The 26,850-nt window shown below is 43.5% G+C and overlaps 1 protein-coding gene across 1 annotated transcript in view; it reads left to right on the forward strand.

Annotated features, from left to right (window-relative positions):
• Window positions 1–1,721: 1,721 nt before the first annotated feature.
• Window positions 1,722–26,850, forward strand: part of VAV1 (vav guanine nucleotide exchange factor 1) — a 71,022-nt gene continuing 45,893 nt past the window's right edge. The window contains exon 1 of the mRNA XM_063294386.1: window positions 1,722–2,025. Coding sequence (XP_063150456.1) covers window positions 1,822–2,025 — 204 coding nt within the window. The 5' untranslated portion in view covers window positions 1,722–1,821. The remainder of the gene's footprint in view (window positions 2,026–26,850) is intronic.

Genomic DNA, 26,850 nt, shown 5'->3' on the forward strand with positions numbered 1-26,850 from the left:
GGGGCAAACATGGATTCCGCGCCATTTTGGCGCCTCCCCAGAGCGGCGCCTGGGGCACATGCCCCACTTACCCCCCCCCAGTTGTGGCCCTGCATGGGGCCATAAGTTTATCCTTCCATTGCTGAAGAACAAGTCTTTTAGCTAAGAGTAGAGCACAGAAAATCCACTTTCTTTGTCCAGGTGTCAGTTTCCATGCAACAGGAATATAGTTCAAAAGAATATGAACATCTGGGAATATTAAATCGTGTTTCACAATTTAGCTAACACATACAAGAATTTCCTCCCAAAAAGAAACAACTATGGGACTTCATATAAATGTATGTTTAAATAAAGCATTAATCTCATTGCCTCTCCAACGTAACAATTTACCCATGCCTTTTCTAAATAAACACAGTGGAATTCAGAAAGTCCAAAATATTATTCTTTGTTGAATAAGACAAAATCTAAGATCTATTTACACTTCTGGGAATGATGTAAACACCTTTTCCCACTGTCTAGGCAAAATAGGAACCTCTAATCCTTTACTCCATTCAGTTGTCAAAGTTTACATATCAAATTGATTCATCACACACCAAATTTTATAAAGACCAATTATAGGCACTTTTTTTTGCATCATAGGATTTACTGATCACTTGTAATAGAGTGTTTCCACATTTGGAAATGTGCAAGTACCAACTGGGTTATCAGTAGAAATTGTAATTGTAAATGCTGTTACTGAACCACATTAGGCAGATAATACTGGTTATTTAGAAGGGAAAATGCTAAAAGTAATAATTTTTGTCTACTAATTAACCCAAAATATAAATCCTGTCTTCCATCAAGCTTTTCCATATAATAGATTTTTAATTAATTCTGAGATCTGGACTCAGAGCACCAATTTAGTATAAGAAAAAGTATCAAAATGCCATTTCCTAGAAATAAGATACAGTAATTCAATTTTCTAATAGTAAAGAGAAGGATTTGAAATGATTATATTTTATCCCAAGACAGTCCAACTAACTAAAGATGTACTGTATGAATAGTCTAGACTGAGGAACCCAGGAAGGAGAGTTTCCATTAGGGGAGTTTTCAAAATTTAGTATTAGCCAAGAAACACGCAAAACCAGTGTTTCTCAACCTGGGAGAACTGGGGAATTCTGGGACTTGAAGTCCACACATCTTCAAGTTGCCAAGGTTGAGAAACACTGTGCCAAATGGTACAATAAAGCAAGTATTTTAATTGCTTGTTGATTCAAAATTCAACTACAGTACTTTTTTTAAATATATAATTCATTGCTTCTTAATCGCATTGTTTGGCTATTTCCTCTTTGCTGTTACTTTTATTTTGTCTGACAACTTGAAGGACTTTCTGAACAAAAGAAAGTCAACATAATTAAATAAAATAAGGGTTATTCCTGAGCACCTTTGTGTTAGCTTGCCAGCCAAAACCCGCCTCAGGCTTGAGAAACTGCCCACAAGAGGTCTCTCCTTCAGGGTGGCATCCCAACAGTTGTCAGCCCAACATTTCTGTGCTGCTGCTGTAAGAGAAAGGAGGCCTTGAACACCAGAGATGTCTGGGAAAGGAAGAATTCTCCTGCAAAAAACTACTGTAATCCTCTTCAAGGAGGAAGAGCTGAGTTCACTTTTCTCCTTTTCAGCCCCTCCTCCTCAGGGGTGGGGTGAGGAAGCTCCCCAGCCCCCACCCTGGCCCTTTTCTTTGTGGTCTGATGTCAGTTGCAGAAGAGGAAGCTGGTGGCTTCTCACTGTCTTTCCCAGCTGCAAGGAAGGCAGTGGCAAGCAGTTCTCCCAGCAGCTGAAACAGCCACTTGCGGGTGGCGGGAGATGGAGCTGTGGAAGCAGTGCTCCCGATGGCTCATCCAGTGCCGGGTGCTTCCACTCAACCACAGAGTGACTTTGGAAGGTGCCCAGGTCTGTGACTTGGCCCAGGCCTTGCGTGACGGTGTCCTTCTCTGCCAGCTTCTCAACAATCTCATGCCTCATGCTGTCAACCTACGGGAAATCAATTTGCGCCCCCAGATGTCCCAGGTGAGTGGGTGGGGGAGGGAGAAGGGGTATCTGCCCAAGCAGCTGGGTGGCAGAGGCGCAGATCCTTCAGTGCTGAGAAAGGGAGGGCGGTGGAGGGGAGTGCAGGCTCACCAGAAACTTGTCAAGATCAAGAAGCCAGGCTAGTCGCTGTGGCCACTCACAATGTGCTCTAGTTGCAGTGGACAAATGTGTGATTGCGTAAACTTGTAATTTTGCCAACGTATGCCTATGGATGGGGTGAGGTGGAGGGAGGGAGGTTTCAGAGGTTCCAGGCAGCAAGAAAAGAATTAGTGGATGGTACAATCTGTCTGGTATTGTGCAGCCAGAATCAGTGAGTTGTGATATGTCCATTGGAGCATGAGAGAATATAGGGTGCTGGGCATTAAGAGGATCCTGGGATCCACTTGGCTTGTGCTTGTGGCAATAATCTGGTAGCAAAATGGTTAATGTGCATCTAAGGAAGTAATTGCAGCGTGATCATATATGTGTGGGTGGGGAATATTGGTCTGCTCATAGCTATGTTTGAAGTAGTGATGGGGTGGAGTTAAGGTACACAGCAGAGAACAGATCCGTAGATTTCACTTTGACTTTGTTGGTGAGGCAGGAGGTGAGACTTGCTATTTGAAATGAGAAGGAAGATGTCTGCAGGTGAGATGGAGGCCATACATACAGAATAGAAAGAACCTCATACAGTGTATATATCTAGTTAATTCTGCAGCAAATGTGGCATTCGGCCAGCCTTGGATGATCCCTGTCCTCATTCCCAAAATAAGCAGGGTTAAATCTGATTGGTACTTGGATAGGGATCACCAGGAAACCCCCCTAGAGTGTAGCTAGATTCAATTTTTTTTTTTAAAAAGGTCCTGGAAGAAAATAATTATAAACCACAGCACTGCCAGTAAACTACGTGGATGCATCTGTGAATTTGCAATGACCTGGGCTTAGCCAAAAGCAGACCACCATTTTAATAAGGCCAGGATAGCCAAGCCTGGGCAGGAGGCAGACAACATCCTTTGAGAAAGGATCCATGACATAAGATGAGGATTGTGTACAGTTCAACTCCAATCTGAGAGCCTAAATGGCAAGCAATTCTTTTGAAATCCATACAAATCCTTGGTGACCCAAAAGCCTTGTGAAATAACACGCAAAGTCTGGAATCAGAAAAACCTAATGAGAGTTTTGATAGATTGATTGATTGATTGATTGATTGATTATGTGCCATCAAGTCAGTGACTGCATAGACAATCACTCCATGATGATCTGTCCCTAACTTGGTCCTTCAGGTCTTCCAATAGTGCACCCATCGCCACTGTAACTGAATCCATCCACCTTGCTGGTGGTGGTCCTCTTCTCCTCTTTCCTCCCACCTTTCCAAGCATTACAGCTTCTCCAGAGAGCTAGATGGCTGGATGCTATTGAAAACTTAGTCTGATTAACTAAGAAAGAGAGTCAGTAATGTGGTGCCCATGGACACAATGGTGCCAATAACACCCCTATATTACTAAAAATAATATATATTTAAAAACAAATATATATTTGAAATCTCATGAGATCATTAATTGTATACCACTCAGAGATGCCTTCAAGTGAAACAGGTTAGACGTCTTGTAAACAAAATAAATAAATGAAAGTTCACTGTTTTCACATGAAATCCCGCAAATGAGATTACCATAGGTGTAATGAACTTGCAAGATTTCAACTTTTCTCTTGCTCTCTCTGGCACTCCATTACACAGAGTGTAGTGAAGACACTTGAGGAAATTAAGAAAATTCTCATTTCTTATTGTGTGTGTGCACACCTGAGAGAGAGAGAGAGCAATAATTGTAGTTACTAGAATCAGCTTACACTGTCTCCATATAATTTCTCTAAGGTAGCTTCAGCATTATCAGAAGGTACTATGGTACCTGAAGTGTAAAAATTAAGCAGTACCCCATAAAAAAGAAAAAAAAGTCAGAGCTTATATATCCAAATACAGTAGGATATATTTTATTTATTTATTTATTTTGATCCCACCTTTATTATTTTTATAAATAACTGAAGGTGGCGAACATACCTAATACTCCTTCCCCCTCCTATTTTCCCCACAACAACAACCCTGTGAGGTGAGTTGGGCTGAGAGAGGGTGACTGGCCCAAGGTCACCCAGCCGGCTTTCATGCCTAAGGACTAGAACTCTCAAACTCCTGGTTTCTAGCCCAGCACCTTAACCACTAGACCAAACTATATAATATAAAGCTCGCACCTGGCACACATACAAGTTAATCTTAATTTAAAATATGGGTGCAGGCAGTAAGGCTTCCAAAGAGACAGCTCCTGGTGCTCTTAGTCAAATGCACTGAAATTGGAAGAATGTTTTAATGCATTGATTTGTGTTACTAATTCAAAATTGGACCAATCTTGAAATCAATTATATTTTGCAACAAGCAGCAGCTGCAAAAAAATATACATACGGGGATTTGAACTTCTAGTTTTGAACTTCTCCAGAGGCTGAAACAACTGCACCAAAATAAATTTGTGTTCTGCATTTATCTATAACAATTATTAATTTATTATTAATTTTATTTGTTGGTTATTTACCTGTTTCAAGTTTCAGAATAATTGACACAAACTAAGGACAGCTCATCACACTATCAGTCAAAAGGCAAAACATTTTTCAGATTAGCTCTTTGTGTGTCTCTGTGTATAAAAAGAGAATGAGAGAACTCATAAGAAAACACAGGAGGTTTTCAAATGGAGGGTGAGCATATCATCTCCCTACACGCCTTAAAATTGTCTGAAGGAAGTGGGATGGTTGCATAAGAAAAGTCCCCTTTTTGGGCGAGATAGGTGGTGATAGAAATTTGAAGAAGGAAGGAAGGAAGGAAGGAAGGAAGGAAGGAAGGAAGGAAGGAAGGAAGGAAGGAAGGAAGGAAGGAAGGAAGGGGGAGGGGAGGGGAGGGGAGGGGAGGGGAGGGGAGGGAAAGTTCAGAGTAGTGTAGTTGCTAAGGTGCTGACTAAGAGCGGGGAGACCCATGTTCAAGTCCACCCACAGCCATGGAAGCTGCCTGGATGATTTGGGGCCAGTCACTCTCTTTCAGCACAGCCTACCTCACAAGGTTGCTTTAGTGTGGGGAAAAAAGTGTGCTGTGTGCATTGCTTTGAGCTTCAGAAGGAAAGGTGGGATATACATATAATAAATAAATGCCTCATATATAAGAATAGCTATATCCACATAGTTATAATTTATGGTTCAGGGGGCTATGTGAAGAGAGAACGTTCAGTAGACTAAACATGGATCAATTTATTTATTTATTTGATTTCTATAGCCGCCCATCTCAGCAAGTGACTCTGGGCGGCTTACAACAATAAAACCGTAAAACAATTAAAACAATTATAATTAAAACAGTTAAAATATAAAATAAATACAAAATAGATATACATGGCTGCCAAGTGAGCAATGCATAGATATTAATACAGCCAAGAGATGGGACCATCCACATGCTCGAGGCCCCAGGCCCAGGCACAGAGCCAGGTCTTTACAGCCTTACGAAAGGCCAACGGGCAGGGACATCCTAATTTCTGGAGGGAGGATGTTCCAGAGGGCAGGCGCTATGGAGGAGAAGGCATGTCTTCTAGTTCCCGCCAGCCGACACTCCCTGTAATGGTTGCCTATTCTAAAACACTATCAGACTCATGAGCAGGAATTCAAAGATATCTGATTTATTAAAGAATAGTATGCAGGATCACAGAGAAAGCTGAGAATGATAAAAACATGCCAAATGCAAACTAAAAACCCTCGGTGCAAATGAGATCCCTCCCCCCATAGAATCTTCCCAAGTTCACAATCCCAGGTGCTCCTAACAGTTTCTGATGGTCTGCAGGAAAGTCCTTGAACAGAGAACATAACCCAAACACATTCCATTGTAATGAACACAGATAGAGAGCTTGGTAAAAGGTTTCACAGCAGCTCCCTCCCAAACAGAAACACGTGTTAGCGCCATGGCATGTGAAACGTTACGATGTATACTGTACATTGAAACAGTGAACATGACATACTGTCTCCCCCCAAAAAAACACTAAGCAGCAGGCTTCAAAGGGTAAGCAAGGTGGAAACAGCGAACTAAATCAGGAGCATTAACATGGCGGGCAGACACCCATTCAGGATGAGGAAAGTGTTTCCATTGGACCAGATACTGGAGGGTGCCTTGAAGCTTGCAAGAATCAACGACCTCCTTGACCTCAAAGTGCTGTTGGCCGTCAATCATGATCGGAGCAGGAGGAGGAGGTTGAGGATGCCAGCGAGAGGAGTGGTGGACAGGCTTGAGCAAGCTGCAATGGAAAACAGGGTGCAAGCGTTTCAAATTGTGAGGCAGGTCCAATTTAACAGTAACTGGATTGATAAGACCAACAATAGGGAAAGGACCAATGAACTTGGGAGCAAGTTTTTTAGAGGGTTGTGGTGACTTGATAAATTTGGTAGATAGATACACCTGATCCCCAATCTTGAAGTCATGTTGCAAGGAACGATGCTTATCAGCTTGAAACTTGTAAGCAGCCTGGGCATCAGCCAAAGCTTGTTGAATTACTGGCCAGGAATCAGACAGCTTAACAGCCCAGTCAGAGGCAGAAAATGTTTTGGAAGGGGGTTGTGGCAGTTCAGGGATAGGAACAAAGTCGTGACCAGAAACCACATGAAAAGCGGTTTGCCCGGCACTTTGATGGACAGCATTGTTGTAAGCCACTTCAGCAAAAGGCAGCAAGTCCATCCAATTGTCCTGATGGTAGTTAATGTATGCTGTAAGAAATTGTTCAAGGGCGGAGTTCAAAATCTCAGTAGAACCATCAGTCTCAGGATGGGAAGACGTGGACAGCGCTTGTTTGGTGCCAATCAATTCTAAAAATGATTTCCAAAACTGGGAAGTAAACTGTGTCCCGCGGTCACTGACCAAACGGGAGGGGCTACCGTGGAGGTGGTAGATGTGGATGAGAAATAAATGCGCCAATTGCGGGGCTGATGGGATCGATGCACATGGAATGAAATGTGCTTGTTTGGAGAAAAAATCTTTTACAACCCAAATGACAGTTTTCTTCTGACTGGGAGGAAGATCCACAATAAAATCCATAGAAATCTCATCCCAGGGACGGGACGGGCTGGCCACTGGCTGTAGAAGCCCCTGTGGTTTCCCCCCCTTACGTTTTGACATGGCACAAACAGGACAGGAAGCAACATAGTCTTTTACATCACGTCTCAAGGTAGGTCACCAGAATTGACGACAAACCAAATGTAATGTTTTGACGAAACCAAAGTGTCCAGCTTCAGCAAAGGATCGTTACCTTATCGTGGTGCTGGAGCTTGAGCACCTCAATGATGCCATGAGCTAAACCATGAAGGGACACCCAAGACGGGAAGGTCATGACAGAGAGGTCAGACTAAACGCGATCCCTGGGGAAGGTAATGGCAACCCACCCCAGTATTCTTGCTGTGAAAACTAAATGGATCAGTACAACCAGAGATATGTCGGTATACCATCGGAAGATGAGACCCCCAGGTCGGAAGATGGTCAAAATGCTACTGGGGAGGAACAGAGGATGAGTTCAACTAGCCCCAGACGTGATGACGCAGCTAGCTCAAAGCCAAAAGGACGGCTAGCGGCCGACGGTGCTGGTGGTGAACGGCGAATCCGATGTTCTAAGGACCAACACACCATTGGAACCTGGAATGTAAGATCTATGAGCCAGGGCAAATTGGATGTGGTTATTGGTGAGATGTCAAGATTCAAGATAGACATTTTGGGTGTCAGTGAACTGAAATGGACTGGAATGGGCCACTTCACATCAAATGACCACCAGATCTACTACTGTGGACAAGAGGACCACAGAAGAAATGGAGTAGCCTTCATAATTAATAGTAAAGTGGCTAAAGCAGAGCTTGGATACAATCCAAAAAACGATAGAATGATCTCAATTCAAATTCAGGGCAAGCCATCTAACATCACAGTGATCCAAATATACGCCCCAACCACAGATGCTGAAGAAGCTGAAGTAGAGCAGTTCTATGAGGATCTGCAGCACCTACTGGATGACACGCCTAAAAGAGATGTTATTTTCATCACGGGAGACTGGAATGCTAAGGTGGGCAGTCAAATGACACCTGGAATTACAGGTAAGCATGGCCTGGGAGAACAAACGAAGCAGGACACAGGCTGATAGAATTTTGCCAAGACAACTCAATGTGCATAACAAACACTCTCTTCCAGCAACCTAAGAGATGGCTTTATACATGGACTTCCCCAGATGGACAACATTGAAACCAGATTGATTACATCCTTTGCAGCCAAAGGTGGCGGACATCTATACAGTCAGTAAAAACAAGACCTGGAGCTGACTGTAGTTCCGATCACGAACTTCTTATTGCACAATTTAGGATCAGACTAAAGAGATTAGGGAAGACCCACAGATCAGCTAGATATGAGCTCACTAATATTCCTAAGGAATATGCAGTGGAGGTGAAGAATTGATTTAAGGGATTGGACTTAGTAGATAGGGTCCCGGAAGAACTCTGGACAGAAGTTGGCAGCATTGTTCAGGAGGCGGCAACAAAATACATCCCAAAGAAAGAGAAAACCAAGAAGGCAAAATGGCTGTCTGCTGAGACACTAGAAGTAGCCCAAGAAAGAAGGAAAGCAAAAGGCAACAGTGATAGGGGGAGATATGCCCAATTAAATGCAAAATTCCAGAGGTTAGCCAGAAGAGATAAGGAATTATTTTTAAACAAGCAATGCGAGGAAGTGGAAGAAGACAATAGAATAGGAAGGACAAGAGACCTCTTCCAGAAAATTAGAAACGTTGGAGGTAAATTCCAAGCCAAAATGGGTATGATCAAAAACAAAGATGGCAAGGACCTAACAGAAGAAGAAGAGATCAAGAAAAGGTGGCAAGAATATACAGAAGACCTGTATAGGAAGGATAACAATATTGGGGATAGCTTTGATGATGTGGTCAGTGAGCTAGAGCCAGACATCCTGAAGAGTGAGGTTGAATGGGCCTTAAGAAGCATTTCTAATAACAAGGCAGCAGAAGACGATGGCATCCCAACTGAACTGTTCAAAATCTTGCGAGATGATGCGGTCAAGGTAATGCATGCTATATGCCAGCAAATTTGGAAAACACAAGAATGGCCATCAGATTGGAAAAAATCAACTTATATCCCCATACCAAAAAAGGGAAGCACTAAAGAATGTTTAAACTATCGAACAGCGGCACTCATTTCACATGCCAGTAAGGTAATGCTCAAGATCCTGCAAGGTAGACTTCAGCAATTCATGGAGCGAGAATTGCCAGATGTACAAGCTGGGTTTAGAAAAGGCAGGGGAACTAGGGACCAAATTGCCAATATCCGATGGATAATGGAAAAGGCCAGGGAGTTTCAGAAAAACATCTATTTCTGTTTTATTGACTATTCTAAAGCCTTTGACTGTGTGGACCATAACAAATTGTGGCAAGTTCTTAGTGGTATGGGGATACCAAGTCATCTTGTCTGCCTCCTGAAGAATCTGTATAACGACCAAGCAGCAACAGTAAGAACAGACCACAGAACAATGGACTGGTTTAAGATTGGGAAAGGAGTACAGCAGGGCTGTATACTCTCACCCTACCTATTCAACTTGTATGCAGAACACATCATGCGACATGCTGGGCTTGAGGAATCCAAGGCTGGAGTTAAAATCGCTGGAAGAAACATTAACAATCTCAGATATGCAGATGATACCACTTTGATGGCTGAAAGCGAAGAGGAACTGAGGAGCCTTATGATGAAGATGAAAGAAGAAAGTGCAAAAGCTGGCTTGCAGCTAAACCTCAAAAAAACCAAGATTATGGCAACCAGCTTGATTGATAACTGGCAAATAGAGGGAGAAAATGTAGAAGCAGTGAAAGACTTTGTATTTCTAGGTGCGAAGATTACTGCAGATGCTGACTGCAGTGAGGAAATCAGAAGACGCTTAATCCTTGGGAGAAGAGCAATGACCAATCTTGATAAAATAGTTAAGAGCAGAGACATCACACTGACAACAAAAGTCCGCATAGTTAAAGCAATGGTTTTCCCCGTAGTAACATATGGCTGCGAGAGCTGGACCATAAGGAAGGCTGAGAGAAGGAAGATCGATGCTTTTGAACTGTGGTGTTGGAGGAGAATTCTGAGAGTGCCTTGGACTGCAAGAAGATCAAACCAGTCCATCCTCCAGGAAATTAAGCCAGACTGCTCACTTGAGGGAATGATATTAAAGGCAAAACTGAAATACTTTGGCCACATAATGAGAAGACAGGACACCCTGGAGAAGATGCTGATGCTAGGGAGAGTGGAGGGCAAAAGGAAGAGGGGCCGACCAAGGGCAAGGTGGATGGATGATATTCTAGAGGTGACGGACTCGCCCCTGGGGAAGCCGGGGGTGTTGACGACCGACAGGAAGCTCTGGCGTGGGCTGGTCCATGAAGTCACGAAGAGTCGGAAGCGACTGAACGAATAAACAACAACACAAAGTGTCCAGCAAGTTTATCATCATGGGAACGCTGTAAAATCTCAGCTCTTAAAGTTTCAGGCACATAAAGACGGTGTTCCACCCATGCCAGACCGTTTTCAAAAGAAACAGCATCTCTGTTAGCTAGCAACCAAGTGTCAGATTTCAGCGCCTGGAGAAAGTCCTTCTGTAACTGACAAGGAATTTGCACTTTCTGCTTCCCAAACTGGGCTGGGGGCAGGGTTCCCTGCGCACGGGTTTGGCTCCGAGTGACAGCAACCAAATCCAGTTGTGATTCAGTGAGAACAGTCCCAACCACATCTGCCCCCTGGTCAAAATCCTGAGGTAAACGTAACAAAGCATCGGCCAGAAAGTTTTTCTTTCCTGGGATATATTTTAACTGGAAGTTGAAATGACTGAAAAACTGAGCCCAGCGACTTTTGTTTAGGACTGAGACGCTGGGGGGTGCGGAGGGCTTCCAAATTCCTGTGATCAGTCCAAACCTCGAAAGGGCATTTAGCGCCTTCAAGGAGGTGACGCCAGGCTTCCAAAGCGGCTTTAACAGCAAATGCCTCCTTTTCCCAAACATGCCACCGGTGTTCAGTTTCAGAAAATTTCCTGGACAGATAAGCACAGGGTTTTAAGTGATTTTCAGAATCTCTCTGCAACAAAATAGCCCCAACTGAGGAGTCAGAAGCATCAGCTTGGACCCCAAAGGGGCGTTCAGGATCGGGGTGCTGTAGAATAGGCTCAGCAGTGAAAAGGGTTTTTAATTTCTCAAATGCTGCCTGGCATTCAGGCGTCCAATTCAGCACTGCCCCAGGGTTTTTTACTTTGTGTGTCTCCCCCAAGCCCTTGGTACGGAGTAAATCAGTGAGGGGCAAGGCAATCTCAGTGAACCCCTGGATAAATTGGCAATAGTAATTACTGAACCCGAGGAAACTTCGCAATTGCCTCCGGGTGCAGGGACGTTCCCAACTTAAAATCGCCTGAATTTTTTCAGGGTCCATTTCAATGCCCTTGTCAGACACCCTATAGCCCAGATAGTCAAGTTGGGTCTTGTGGAATTCATATTTGGAAAGTTTGGCATAGAGTTTGGCATTTCTAAGCTTGCGTAACACCTGTTTGAGGAGGTGTTCATGTTCCTCCTTGGTTTCAGTATAAATGAGAACATCATCTAAATAAACCAGGACCCCTTTAAACAAATGATCATGTAATACTTCAGTAATCAATTGTATGAAGACTCCGGGCACCCCTGCCAACCCAAAAGGGAGGACTTTGTACTGAAATGAACCCAGTGGGCAATTAAAAGCAGTTTTCCACTCATCTCCAGCTCATATGCGGATGCGGAAATAGGCTTCAGGAAGATCGAGCTTGGAGAAAATCTTGCCCTTAGACAAATGAGCTAACATGTCCTTCATGAGCGAAAGAGGCTACTTGTTGAAAATTGAGATGGAATTTAACCCTCGATAGTCCGTACAGAGTTGAAGCGTGCCATCTTTCTTTTCTCGGAATAGCACAGGGGCTCCAACTGGGGAATTTGCAGGTTCAATAAACCCCCTTGACAGATTGTTGTCAATAAAGTCCCGTAATGCCTCAAGCTCCTTCTGAGTCATTGGGTAAATTTTTGGCTTGGGCAATTGAGCATTGGGAACCAACTCTATCACACAGTCAGTTTTCCGATGGGGGGGGGGGGCAGTTGATCTGCTTCCATTTCCCCAAAAACATCTGCAAAGTCTTGGTATCGATCCGGCAAGCCTTCTAAATGTGCCAAGTTAGGGCGCGGCTTGGCGGTCGCAGCCCTTCCAACCCCTGCACGTGCAGCTCTCTCCGCTGTAGGAGCTTGGTAAAACCCATCTTTAAAAGTCACAGTTCTGTGTTCCCAGTTTATATATGGGCTTCGATAGGTCAACCAGGGGATCCCCAGAATTACCAAGGGATTGCCAACAGGTGCCACTACAAATTTTAAAGTCTCACGGTGGCTGCCCATTTGCACTGCGACAGTTCCAGTGAAATGGGTTGCCGCCCCCCCCCCCCGCCATTGAACCATCCAACTGTGTAAAGATCAAAGGCTGCTGGAGGGGGAATCTAGGCAGGTCCAAAGCAGCAACCAGATCAGGGTGAATTAAACACCTGGAACACCCAGAGTCAACCAAAGCCCAGACCTCTGTAGTTTTTGTGCGGGAGCCCAATTTCACTTTTACCGCTAAAGTGGGACAGTCAGCACTCACCATAGCATCCTCGCGCCCATCCTCCTCCACCTGCCCGTAGGCGCTCTTCATGGCAGGTGGCTGGTGTTTCCCGCCAGCTCCTTAGAGTCGTCTTCAGCCTCTCCCAAGAAGTAGAATACTTCCTCAGCATCAGCTGCACCCTTGGCTGCTGTCATCCGCCACAAGGGGGGAGCGATTTGGCTGGCGGCTTGCCCGCTCGATCTCCAGCCTTGGCTTTTGGGCAATCAGCTGCTCGATGCCCTTCCTTTCCGCATTGGAGACACTGACCCCTCGCGTAGCGCCGATCTCTCTCCTCATCCCAGGCTCTATAGCCTGGCCGGGCAGCAGTCGCAGCACTTTGGAGTCCCCTCATGGTAGCTGGTGGTTTTTCAGGTCTTCTGGTTTGCATGAAGGTATGCTGGGTGTGCTCAGCCTTGCTGGCCAGACAGATCCATTCATACAATGACTCTGGGTCGTCCCTACACAACGGTACAACTTTGGGAATTCTCAGCTTTATGTAATGGTTGCCTATTCTAAAACACTATCAGACTCATGAGCAGGAATGCAAAGATATCTGATTTATTAAAGAATAGTATGCAGGATCACAGAGAAAGCTGAGAATGATAAAAGCGCGCCAAATGCAAACTAAAAACCCTTGGTGCAAATGAAATCCCTCCCCCCCCCATAGAATCTTCCCAAGTTCACAATCCCAGGTGCTCCTAACGGCTTCTGATGGTCTGCGGGAAAAGTCCTTGAACAGAGAACATAACCCAAACACATTCCATTGTAATGAACACAGATAGAGAGCTTGGTACAAGGTTTCACAGCAGCTCCCTCCCAAACAGAAACGCGTGTCAGCACCATGGCATGTGAAACGTTACGATGTATACTGTACATTGAAACAGTGAACATGACACTCCCTGGCTGACGGGACCCGCAGCATACCCAACCTACTATGAACACAGTCAACACATTTCTATTTATTATGGACAAAACTCCCATTATATGAATGCTGCATAAAAATTATGGGTAGACAGGGGGCAGCTTCAAGAAGCAGGGGTCAGTTTATTGGGGGATGGTCTTGGTAGGGAGATATAAATCTTTATTTTGTTTTGGCAAACTTTGAATTAGATTATATGTCACTTAGAAGCTGTGAAGGATCACCCAGCACCCAGGTTGAATTGGCCTTCAGGGCAGAGAATTTTCTTTCATCCCCTTGCTCTCACCTCTCCGTTTCGGGGTAAACAGCCTGGCTTCTCCAGCATTTCAAGGACTGTGGGATGCCGTATGATGTGGCCATTATTATTATTTTCCTTAACAATTTAGATTCAAGCCCTACCTTTTGTTGTCTCCATCTTGTTCCAACCCAAATGTGTGACTGGCCACCTGCTGAATCCAACTAGATTGCAGTGCTCTGTGTGAAGGGAAATTGGGGGCTTATTCGGGAGGGAGCACACATATTGGATTTTGAAGAAGCAGGAAAGGAAGAGTATTGATGCCTTTGAATGCTGGCAGTAGAGAAGACTCCTGAGAATACCATAGACAGCCTAGAAAACCAACATATGGATCATCAGACAAATCAACCCAGATTTCTTGCTTGAGCACAAATGACAAAGCTCAAATTATCCTACTTTGGACACATTATGCAAAGACCCAGCTCTCTGGAAAAGGCTCTAATGCCGGGAAAGGTGGAAGGAAAGAGAAGAAGAGGATGACCAGCAGCAAGGTGGATGGGCTCAGTTATAGTGGCAATGAGTGCATCATTGGGAATCCTAAAAGAACAGGTTAGAGATAGATCTTCATGGAGAAAATCTATCTATGTGTTTGTTAGGATGGCAACTGGATGGCACATGATCAATCAATCAATCATGCATATGTACCCTAATTCATGGCTTCCACTCTCTTAATTGGCTCAAGCTTGTACCTCATCCCAGCTTAGGAGGGGGCAGCTCTTCAGCTGAGGGCAGAGTACCTTTATTAAAGTAGCCAGGCACCATGTTGTTTTCATGGATTTTTCTTAAGGTCTTTTGGGAGATGGTGTTAGAATGTAGAGAATAATAGCATGTTCTGTTGACTATATTTAGGTCAGGAGCAAACTGCCAACAGCTCTCAGGATCAATTTTACCTAGCACTCATGCTTGAAATCTCAGTTCCTGCCCAGACTTTGGTAGATGATTAGCGACACAAGGTTTTACCATGAAACAGCCCTAGGTTCAAGTGTGTCCATGCTGTTCAGTTGGACTAAGAGCGGCAAGAGGTGACCATTTGCAGGTGCAATGGGAAGAGGGGCTGGCACTGTGTGTGTCTTCCTGCCCTAGAATGCAAGACATTCTGCCTACTATAGAAAGAAAACATCTTTCTGAGTCGAACTCTGCTTCCACAGAGCCCAGCAGGCTCTGCCTTCTGCTTTTCTTAAATACCAGGTCAACCCTGTTGGTTGCTGCAGTCTTTTGACACTAATGGTTGCTGCAGTCTTTTGACACTGCAGTCTTTTGACAACCTCCACTAATCAGCTGCAGCGTGGATCAGGAAATAGTGTGAGATGTATTCAGGGATAATTCCTCAGGCCAGCAAAATGGTAATACAAAGAAAACAGCCATGTCAGCTGGCCCTTCCATCACCACCACATCTCTGGCTGGCCCCTCTTGAATCCAGGTGTTGGTGGGAATATCTCCAGAGGAGAAGTGGCTGTCGACCTTCTAGTCCCTAGAATACTAATTGTCCTGGGGGATTGTGATTTGACATTATGTAATGCCCCCCTTTTATCTTCTCCTCAACATATGGTCAGAAGGGCAGAGGGTGTGATGGTGGGCTGGTGCGCATGGTAAGGACAGGGTTAGCTAGAATAAACTAATTTTCCCCCTCCCATAATTGTGTAGGCTGCAAAGAATGGGACAAGAACAAGGAAAGTGTCATGAGTAAGGATGGCGAGCAGGGGGCTCCCATCCAGACTGTCAAGCGCATGCGTAGCACTGATGAATTGTTCAGCCATTCAAAGAGACACAGATCGGGACCGCCTTAACCCTTGGGGGTTATATGTCTGGGTTTTCCCACGCTTCTTCAGTTTGTTAGGATTCCTGTTAAGTACTAGCAAATATTAGAGACCAGTTCCATGTCTCAGTGTGTTTCCTGGTTGTTAGGACAGAAAGTGACTGAAAAGGAGCAACCATGGATGGGGAGTCGGGGTGCAAGCCACTTCTATCCTGAGTGATCTATATAAATGAAACAGCATAATCCTTACTGCAGGGCCAGAAAAGTGCCTCTTTTTGCAAAACATTTCATTGTCAGTAAAAAAAAAATAGTTTTGTTTTGGTTATTGCTGGTGTCTGTGTGCATACATGTGTGAAAATGCCCTCCTTTAAAATGCCAGTTGCAACAATCTTCACTTGCCAGAAAGTAGAGAAGGGTGCGAATCGCATGGCGGATTGCTTCCTTGAAAGTGGAAGGAACCCAAAGCACATCCCACAAGCGTACTGTAGCTCCCTCAGCTTTCTATACTAGTGAACCCGTGGCTTTTTGTTGGTGTAAGTGTGAATCCATCAAGATGAATACTGCTAGTGGAATTCTGCAAGTCAACCGATACAGTTGTACACAAGTTTTTCCTGAAGGCCAGCCTGAGTGCTGATCACCTGAGGAGAACTAACGAGGAAGAGTGTCTCCGAGCTCTTTCTCTTGCCCTTAAGCCAAGAGGAATGTTAGGACAATATAGACCAGCCTTTCTCAATCTTTTGACCCTTGAAATATTTTTCAGGCCTCAGGGAACCCCTGCACATTCAGGCTCAAATATAGGCCAGAAGTTACAAAATTATTATATTCATTTCACATGTAGGCCTGTATATATGCACTAACAGTGTTCTTAAACTAAAAATAAAGAATGAAACTTACCTCTTTAATGTGAAGTTGCCTGAACTTGAAATAATTTTTTAAATAAACCCTGATCTCCCAGGGAACCCCTAGTGATCTCTCATGGAACCTATGGAGCCCTGGTTGAGAAACCCTGATATAGACAGTACTACCCCCCACCTTCAATAGCCTACCTTGCCATGCTTTGGCCACAGGGCCAGTCAATGTTGATCAGTTCTTGAATGGGAACATAGAGTCCTGGGGTTCCAACACTGTGTTGTTCCTCCCTCCAATTGAAACAAGCCGTCCTGTCTGGCAAACCTAAATGTTGTTTCAGACTGGTAAGCCACTTCTCCCCCACGCCCCCGAGTCCTCCTCAAGTTGTTGTTCTATGCACAGGTGCTTTAGGAAGTGCACTGAATGCATGGGATTTACTTCAAAATAAAAACAACTGGATTGGCACTGTCTTAATACTGATGGGTGGTAAATCTGGAGGAATGCAGCTGGTGAAGTAATCTACCTTGCAGATTGGTCAGGGAGGAGGAAGAGTATTTCAGAATGACTTTCTGCTACAGAACTCTCTCTCACCTCAAACACATGCATACAGACACACATTGCCATACACATGCATACCTACTTAGGCATACGTTTGCATGCACATTCACATGCTGTCAGAATTGCGCGCCCAGCTGTCATATCCTGCAGCCATTCCTCTCCACTTACTCCTTTACCTCATTTGCCAAGAGGAGAAAATGTTGCTGGGTGAAGTTCTGCTTTCTTTATTTTTGCTTACCAAAGGGAATATTGAGCTGTTGGTAGGTTCGCTGTCAATCTTCCATGCAGATAATATCCCCATTTCTGAACAACAAAAATGAGAATAACGGGCGGTGCCGTTGAGGTGTTCAGTCCTCTGCCATGGAGGTGGAGAGCCCACCAGCCAGATGGAAGGGGGGGAGTTGGAGTCTATCAGATCACCAGTCTCCAAAGACTCCTCCAAGTTGCCCAGAATGTCCACATGGAAGGTTGTCTGCTGGCACAGATGGAACAGATCCTGCTGGAATTGCTTCAGCCTGCCTCAGCACTGGCTGGTAGATGGAGATGGAGGCTCTTTTGGGAGAACTTGTCTTCAGCAAATGGTTGGTGGGTAATTTTTGTGCCCCGGCAACCAGGACGTGTGGATGAGCCTTCAGTAGTGCTACAACTCTAGAGTTTAGTTGCATAATTGCAGTCGGGGGGGGGGCAGGGTTTGCAAATACCTCTAGATTAGAACACAGATACTTTCCAGTGCTAGTTGTACCAACAAAGGCCACCTCTCTCTTGACTGATCTATAAGGTAGGCTATTCCACAATAGACAATTACTGTGGAGAATCTACTTCTGTAAAGATGAAAACTAAATCATCTTTCTAGGCATCTCCATCTAGGACAGGGCAAGGTAAGATAGTTAATACATTCATGAGCCTAACTTGTGTTTGCAGGAAATGTATTAAATCTAACATTATCTTCACTCCTTCTACTAAGGCTTGGAGAAGGTCAGAAACAGCAAAATTGTCACCAGGATAAAGCAAGAACATATCAGTGCTGTGAGTTCTAGTTTAGTCTGAGAGTTCTAGTCCAGCCTTAGGCATGAAAGCTGGCTGGGTGACCTTGGGCCAGTCACCCTCTCTCAGCCCAACTCGGTGCAATGTAGACTAGCCTCCTTGTGGTGCACGCCGGGCAACGTGACTTGTCATGGCTAAATAGTCTACACATCTGGCTGCTGCACCTCACAAGGATTTCCCAGCAAGAAAAAAAAAGCAGCATGAACACCAAACTGCTATGCCATACAATTAAAAAAAATTGTTGGGGAACTCATGGTTTGCAGAAGCACCATATATATTTTATTGCTAAAGGGGCAGCTCTCTGTTTTAAGACTAATGGGGACTCAGCATAAACACAAAAGGAAGGTGGACCGTGTGTTTCACTGGAATAAGGCTGCTTGTAACCTCCCTCAATAAGGCTTGATGGGAAGTAATTTACTCTTGCGGGGAAGGAGGGAGAAAGGGGCAGTTGTGAAAGTTATTTCTCATGCTAATAAAAGTGAGAGCAGTTACCAAAACAATGGTCAGATGTAGACTGTCATTCCCCTTCCTAAAATTGGAAAGCCTCCCTGCTCTACACTGAAGAGAGAAGAAGCAGGCAGACATTGACAAGAGTTTTGTAGCCATAGGTTGTCTATATACAGTACTTGTCTCATTTGAAAGTAGGGTACTTACTGGGATTTTTGTGTCGTGACCCTAACCTTAATAAATAAACAAACTGTAATACATACTATTAATCAGAGCTCTTAGATTCTTCTTCCTTGGAATACCTGTTTCCACGCTAGAGTGCCTGGGGAGAAGTAGGTAGAGAAAAGTGAGGTAGAGAAAAGAGGAAAGGACTTGTAGGGAATGAGATATTGATCAGCCGATGCTGCTTCAGGCAGCACCGGGACAGGAACCTCTCGGATTGGTGCTGCAAGTCTTCTTTAAGGGGACTGGTGGTCATTTCCATGATAGCTGAGCTCACTACTGGCTCCAACTGCTAGCTCTGTGGCCATCTGCCCTAACAATGCTCTTAGTACTTTTTTGTCCAGGGCTGAAACCTGGGCAGCTATAGCCTATTGTTTAATTCCCTTCCAGGACTCTAGGGAGGCATTAGTGCTGTGCCAGGGCATTCAGGGACCTTGTGTAGAAATTAAAGTGGTGGATGCCATCAACAGGGCTCTGTCATCAACAGGACTGCTGCTGACAGAGCAAGAGGGAGGGAGGGAGTGGTCCTGTAATGCTGGAGAGAAGAGACCTAGGGAGGGTGCCAGCCTAGTGCTGCTGTGTGGTCCAGGCAGCAAATCTCTTGAGCTAGCTCTGGAGTTGGGAAAAGCAGTTAGGTCTGCAAATGCTTGCTGCAATTCAAAGCACTGCTTGAGTATGTTCTGGACTCTGAGAAGCTTCCAGGTAAACATATTTTATTCTGGAAAGAAAAAAAAAAGTGGTGGGGAAACCCAGGCGGTATATCCAAGAGAAATTAAATCTGGTCCCCACAAAACGTTTCCTGAATTCCTCCCTGAAAGCACCCTGAGTCAAATACCAGGAACTCCATTCTTGGCCATATTCATCTGTGTGTTGTGATCAGCAGTTCATAGAGTCATGGAATCAAAGGACCAGAATCCTGAGACCATCCCAGAGAAATGGCTGTCCAACCTTTGTTTGAAACCTCCAGTGATGGAGCACCCATGATTCCAGGAGGCAGGTTGCTCCACTGCCTCAGAGTTCTCATGGTCAGGAAATTCCTCATTTTTGAGCTTGGATCTCTGTCTGTAAAGCTTCCACCTAGTGGGTTTTGCGTTACCCTCAGGCACTAAGGAGATTAAATCCATACCCTCTTTCTTGTAATAACCCTCCAGGTATTTGAATTATCACTATCATATCTCCTCTTAGCCTTCTCTTCTTGAGGCTAACCATTCTTCGTGGCATGTAGCTTCCCTCACCATATTTGTTGCCCTTCTGGCACTTTCCATTTCCATGCTTATTGTACTGTGGTGTTGTGTGGTGTGGTGTGGTGTTGGGTTGACCAGTACAACATAGAGAGTAACTATCTTCCCATGATCTCGACATTATACCTCTTTTCATGTGGCCCAAGATTGCTTTGACTCTTTGGGCAACTGCAGCACACTGCTGGTTCAACTTCATCTGTGTTTACCAGGATACCCAGATTCTTCTCAAAAGTACTACTGTACTGCTAAGGCAGATGCCCCCTATAATTCTGCCTATATAGTTCCATGGCTTAGAACTGGCTCTTGGAAGTATTCATTCCTAGGGTTGGAAATACCAAAGAGTATCAGGTTCATACACACATCTCTATGAAGCAAGATAGGAGTATCACTTCTTCAGTTGCCCCCTGCTCCCTGCTTCAATCCAGGGCTCAGTGTCCTAAACTAGGAACACTCATATCCACAATTCAGAGACTCCAGATGATTCAGGACAGCAGGCAACCCCTGCTATGAGGTAGGCATTCAGGCCCAGCATACCCAAGTAAATCAAATGTTTATTTAAGGATTGTCACACAGAATGGATGTGCCCATGGTCTATTGCAATGTTTCAAGGCACACTAGGGAGCCCTTAAAGGTAAAGGTAAAGGTTTCCCTTGACATTAAGTCCAGTCGTGTCCGACTCTAGAGGGTGGTGCTCATCTCCGTTTCAAAGCCAAAGAGCCAGCGTTTGTCCGTAGACACTTCCATGGTCATGTGGCTGGCATGACTAAACGGAACGCCGTTACCTGCCCACCGAAACAGTACCTATTAATCTACTCACATTTGTACATATCCATAAAGGCTCTAACTTTTCCAGGGGATCCTGAGAGGCAAGTCTGGATCATGTGGATCCATTTAGAAGTAGCAAAATTTCCCAGGTTTGGAAAAACCACAGAATCACCATTAGCCAATGTGACCTAGGAAGATTCCTTCCTATTCCCTATGAAACCTTGACCAAGAGTGGAATATGAAGACTAAGAATTTCTTTAAAAATGGTTATGAGTGGAAAGTCCAAGCATCCTTTATCTAAGCTGGTTTTCCCTGATGATAAATCAGGAAAATGTTAAAATGTACAATGAGAAAGAAACTGATTTTCTACTGATCAATAAGGCACCCAAATAAAAATAATCTAGACATTAAAGTTGCATGTCCATGTGACTGCTTTCAGGAAGCAGGAACAATAAAAGATAAACCCAAACTATGCGCTCATCAACAGGGTAGGTAATGATACTGTAGATGGAGGAACCCATAGAAGGTAACATAATGCAGCACTGAGTAAGGACAGATTGCTATCATTTGAGAGAAAGTTCAGATTAGGGTTTGTTTGTTTTTTTTAAGTCCTGTGCCTCTCCCCTGCCCCCAACTGTTTGATGGGGAAGGGAGCATAATTGTGTCTTCTTACTTCCAGAAGGTCCCACTTTCATTTCTCAGGGTCTTCAGTTAAAAGGACCTCAGACCTCTACTAGATATCCTTTAGATACAGATAGATAACATGATGCCCACTGGCAGTGATATGCCCATGGAAAACTCCCTTGGTGGGAGTGCCAGCCCCATTTGACTTTATTTTTTTAAGATACCTTCAAATGTACTTTTAATTCAAATAAATTAATGGAACACTGGCATCCTGAAAAGAAAAATGTCAGTGTGTAACAATCCTATTTTTTTCTCCAAGAATGCCTCCTGTTTTACATGGGCCCCGTGGGCTTACTTCGGAAATAATAACAGCAGGTGATTTGAACTTAGTGCACATCTGTCAAGAAAAAGACAAAGCTAAGATAGACTAAGATAGACAAAGCTAAGAAACAGAACCCTGAATGATAGGCAAGTGGCAGGGAGGAGGTTTGTCTTCTTCATGGGTGACTGGCCACATACCCTAAGGCAAGGCGTTGGCCATGATAGCATCTTACGAGAGCAACCACCTGGCTCTTGTAATTCTGGACACTGCCACAAGAAGTTGCCCAACTCTGCTGTTGTAAGTGATCCATTATTTGATCTCATCTGTGGTTTTCATTGGTTCCCCAATGACAGTAGTTCTCCCTACCCAAAACTTGCTGCTGGTTGCAGAGGAAAAGAAGTCAGAGACCATATTAGCATCTGTCTTATTTTTCCTACCATCTCAGACAAGGGGATTTTATTTGGGGAACTAGTACACTCTGTCACACAGACCAATGTCATACATAGTTTATTTCTTGGCTGCCAGTTAAAACAGACAATATTGTGCTGGACAGCCCAATGATTTGGCCCACTGTATGATATTTTATACAACTTACATTTATGATTCTTTAAGTTAGTTATCAGCTTCTGATCTTCCCTGGCTGGGGAACCTTTGAGCTATTGGGGAAATTTAAGTCTAGGGATTCCTTTATGGACATTCTTTCCCATTTTTTTTCACTCTGGGTGATTCCTTTAGAAGCCCTGATAGTTTTTTTGTTGAAGGATAAAGAAGGGAGATATCATGTGTTCATCTTGTTCTCAGAACGTTTAAACTTAAAGTGAGTTGCACTTAACCATAATATGCTATGCTTGGTTTTGACCCAGTCGTTGTGCGTCAGGGATAGTTTTAGCCATAGCCAGCCCATATAAATCAGGCTCTGTGGCTTACTGGACCAACCACGGTTACAGCAGACTATGGCTTGGAATGATTCATAAATTCATCCAACTTAACATGTGGCTGAGGTTAGCTCAGAAATTATTTAGATCTTTCCTAGCTGGTCATATGATATTCAAAGATGCTGTGGAAATACCCAGCAGTTAGTTAGGTATTAAGCTGTTAAGCGAGATTGCCCAGAGACTGAGAGTGGAGTCTTGGCTTCTAATCTCCTTTTCCCACCATTCTGGCAGCAGCACTTTTGGTTTTCAATCATGTTTTGCAGCTGTGGCAAAATGAATGTGTTAGAAACTGAAACTAACATACAGTCAAAGGCAAACCAAAGGTTTCGATATCTTCTGAGGCACTATCCAGGATCCTGGGATTTAACAGCAGAATTTTTGAGATGCAAAATTACTGATATTCAACAAAAACCCCACTTCCATCCTCTGACTGAAATGTATTTGTAGATTGCAAAGATTTTCATCCTCTTGTGTGGGAAGAATCGATTCAGGGGGACTTATCTCCCAAAAAAGAATTGCAGCTCTAACTTTCTAACCCGAACCAATCACCCAGTTACTTTTTTTGTGCGAGGCACATAAAAAACCAGGGAGAGCTTATTAGAAGGTCTCACTTCTAATACTATATATATCCAAAAACTGCATCTGCTTACTTTTTATCTGGTAAGAATAGTGGTTTCACAGTTACTTTATATTTGGTCAAGATCCCAGCAATATTGTTTCTGGCTGATAACCAAGGGACCAGAAAAAATCTACTTTTGCCTGTTATTTCTTGCAGTATAAGGAGTAGCAGCATCTCCTGCTAATCTCTGCTGATTGAGATGTTGTTAAAAGGTCAAATGTTGTATGTGCCTTCAAGTCAGTTTTTGACTCCTGGCAACTGTCTGGGCAAGTCCCTGCAGTTTTCTTGGCAAGTTTTTTCAGAAGTGGTTTGCCATTGCCTCCTTTCTCGGGCTGAGAGAGAGTGACTGGCTCAAGGTCACCCAGCTGGCTTTGAGCCTAAGGACTAGGACTCACGGTCTCCTGGGGCCTTAACCTGGGGCCTTAACCTTCTAGCCTGGGGCCTTAACCACCATGCCAAACTGGCTCTTGCTAATGGTCTAATGCCAGCCCCCAAAGAAAAGCAATCTTTGTTCCCGCTTACAGACTCTAGAGTAGCTAACAAACTAGTCGAGGTCCCTGCCTTGAGCACTGAGGAGGTGGCTGAACTAGGTTAGGGGTGGAGAACTGTGGCCTGGGGCTGCTTGTGCCCCTCAGCTTCATTTTGTGTGTCCTTCAGTCTAATTTCATTTCAAATGAAATTCTGTCCTAGCCTCCTGGGGTGGGAGGGGGGGATGGGAGGAGAAAGGAGATGTCTCAAACAGATGGCCAAGCCTAGTGTTTGCTTAAGCCCCATTCATTTGCAACCCTCTGCAGATGGCTCCCAAGGAAAAGGCACTTGAGAATTAACTTTTCTAACTCTTGGACAAAATGTTCTGTAAGGCATTTGTAGGACAACACACCGTGACTATATGGTGGTGTAAGAGCATATTTCACCGTATGTGTTGGGTTATTCTCATTTGGTCTCCTTATGCAATAGAGGCAGATTTATGGCTGTGGGGGAAAAAAGCCAGTGATGAGATCAAAGGGCTAAGAAATATAAGAGGCAATACTAGTTTAGTAAAATGCAGATAAATACGAAGGATATTACTTCTTCCAAACTCAGTGTGATATTCATGAACTTCTTCCACTGTAGCTATTTCCTCAGATCAACCCTGTAATGTAGCTTAGACTGAGCGAATGATTTGTCCATGATCACTAAGGGATGACCTGGATGCAGGTTTCCAGGCCCTAGACTGACATGCTAATAACTACGCCAACTAGCTTCAAGCTGCAAGCATGAAAATATGTGTGATTAATGGGTCCTGTCAGTAACTGCTGATAATAAGATAGCATGCTTTTTAACCCACATAGAGTAACAGAAACCAATGGCTCTGATTCAGCAAATTCTTGCTAGTGCTTCCTCTTGAAGTATTTTTCTTGTTGACGAACAGGAACAGAGTCCTCCAAAACCGAACTTAGTTTTCTTACTGAGTTCAAGGGGTGGGGGTGGGGAGACAGATTTTTAAAAATCCACCGAGATAAAAAGTTAGAAGTTACAGACAATCAGTCACTTTGTTCCCACTTCCATTTAGGATTGCTTTCTAATACTACATACTATAATACTAAAAAGTAGCTGGCAAATTATTGGGCTATTAGTTTGTATATTTGCATAGTTTGATAACAAGCTCTCTTATTCTTTGATAAGGCACAGAGCAAAATGGAAATGAGTTTCATATTTCATCAAACACCTTCCACCTCTTTAAACTAATATGTAGAAATATAAGGTAGTTTTGCAGTAATTTTAAACAAATATATGCTTTATCCATTTATGGCATTAAATCTTGTTTCATGGTTCAGATTTGTAGGATATGATATCAGATGCACAGATTAGATGTGACTTTTGCAGTTGCTTCTGTCTCCCCACCCTCACCCCTTGAAATCAGTAAGAAAACTAAGTTCAGTTTTGGAGGGCTCTGTTCTTGTTCGTCAACAAGAAAATACTTCAAAAGGAAGCACTAGCAAGAATTTGCTGAATCAGAGCCATTGGCTCCGAAAATTGTGGGCCTCTGAGAGGTCTTCCAGAGTCACCAGAATAGTCCATTTTCTATAAAATGCACATACTACCCTGGCTATGCCAATATCATCCAGTAGGCAGTCTGATATTTATCCTTCCCTGCCATAGAAAGTCTCCTCAGAAAACAGGCCCATACCCATTATAATCTCACAGCTTTTCTCAATTTCTGCAGGGGCAATTGCTTTGTGAGGTCATCTCCAAGAAGTACATCCACTCCAATCTTTTTCAAATGTATTTCTCCCCACCTACCACTTCAGAGATTGATTCACCCACCTACCCATCCAACCTCCAAAAGCTTGTTTTTACAGGACAGGACACAAATAGATTTGTGGGGAAAGGAAGAAAATCACTAGCAAGATTTTTTTTCTTATCTTTCTTTGGGAGGCAGCCATTTTCTTTTTTTTATGAATAATTTTTATTAAAATGAGGTTTTACAAAGATTTTTAAAAACTACAGAAACATAGAAGAAATAGAAAAACAAAAAGATTATAAAGGGGTAAAAGAAAAAGTGAAGAATAACAAAAAAACAAGAAAAAGAAAGATATCTAAAGAAGCAACTTCTGTTCTCCTTTGCAGCAGTTACAAACATAGCAATTACCATCTCCACCTTTCCCTATTGCATATCATAGTTCCCTTCTTCCCATAAACAAAATCAGCAGTTCGTTTTTAACCATTTTCAGCAAAAGTCTATGAAGGGTTTCCAGTCTTTTATAAAAGTAGTTGTAGTTCCCTCCTTAATCAAACAAGTCAGTTTAGCCATTTCTGCAAACTCAGCAATCTCCACAACCCATTCCTCCATTATAGGTGTTTCTGTAATCTTCTATCTTTGTGCATATAATAGCCTCAATGCAGTTGCCATATAAAAAACCAATCGTCCATCAGCCAGGAGGCAGTCATTTTCAAGAACCAACCATACGCAGTGATGAAAGGGCTAAGATAATAATTTTGGAGGGCAACAATCATCGACTGAATGTCTTACTCAGCAAACATCCTTGCATTCACTATCCATTGAATGGGAAGGAACACAAAATGAATCCCAGTATTAAGGAGATGGTATTCCAAAACTGTATTTACATTTACAAAGCTTATGCCCATCAAATCTGGAATGGTTGACAAGAAATCCTCAATAGAAACATAACACCTTCCCACAAAGTTGGTTGTTTGGGGGTCAATGACTGACTATATATATTTAGAGATATCTGGATAATTGGTGATTCAACTACTGTCATAATAACTCAAAGCAAGACTTCTGGATCTACCTAATCTGAGTTCATCTGAATAATCTCTCCATTGTCTGTTAGCGCAAGCAACCCATGCAGTAATTTGGAACGCTAATATGTATGTGAATGGCTCTGAAATAGAACATGATATAAATAATATATTCTATCTACAACAATATTGTACAGAATAACTGGATGAACTACAATTCTTGAATCATCTGTTGTATTCTTAGTAACTAATAGCATTCAA

The sequence above is a fragment of the Candoia aspera genome, chromosome 2, assembly GCF_035149785.1.
Source record: "Candoia aspera isolate rCanAsp1 chromosome 2, rCanAsp1.hap2, whole genome shotgun sequence".
In the NCBI taxonomy this organism is placed as follows: Eukaryota; Metazoa; Chordata; class Lepidosauria; order Squamata; family Boidae; genus Candoia; species Candoia aspera.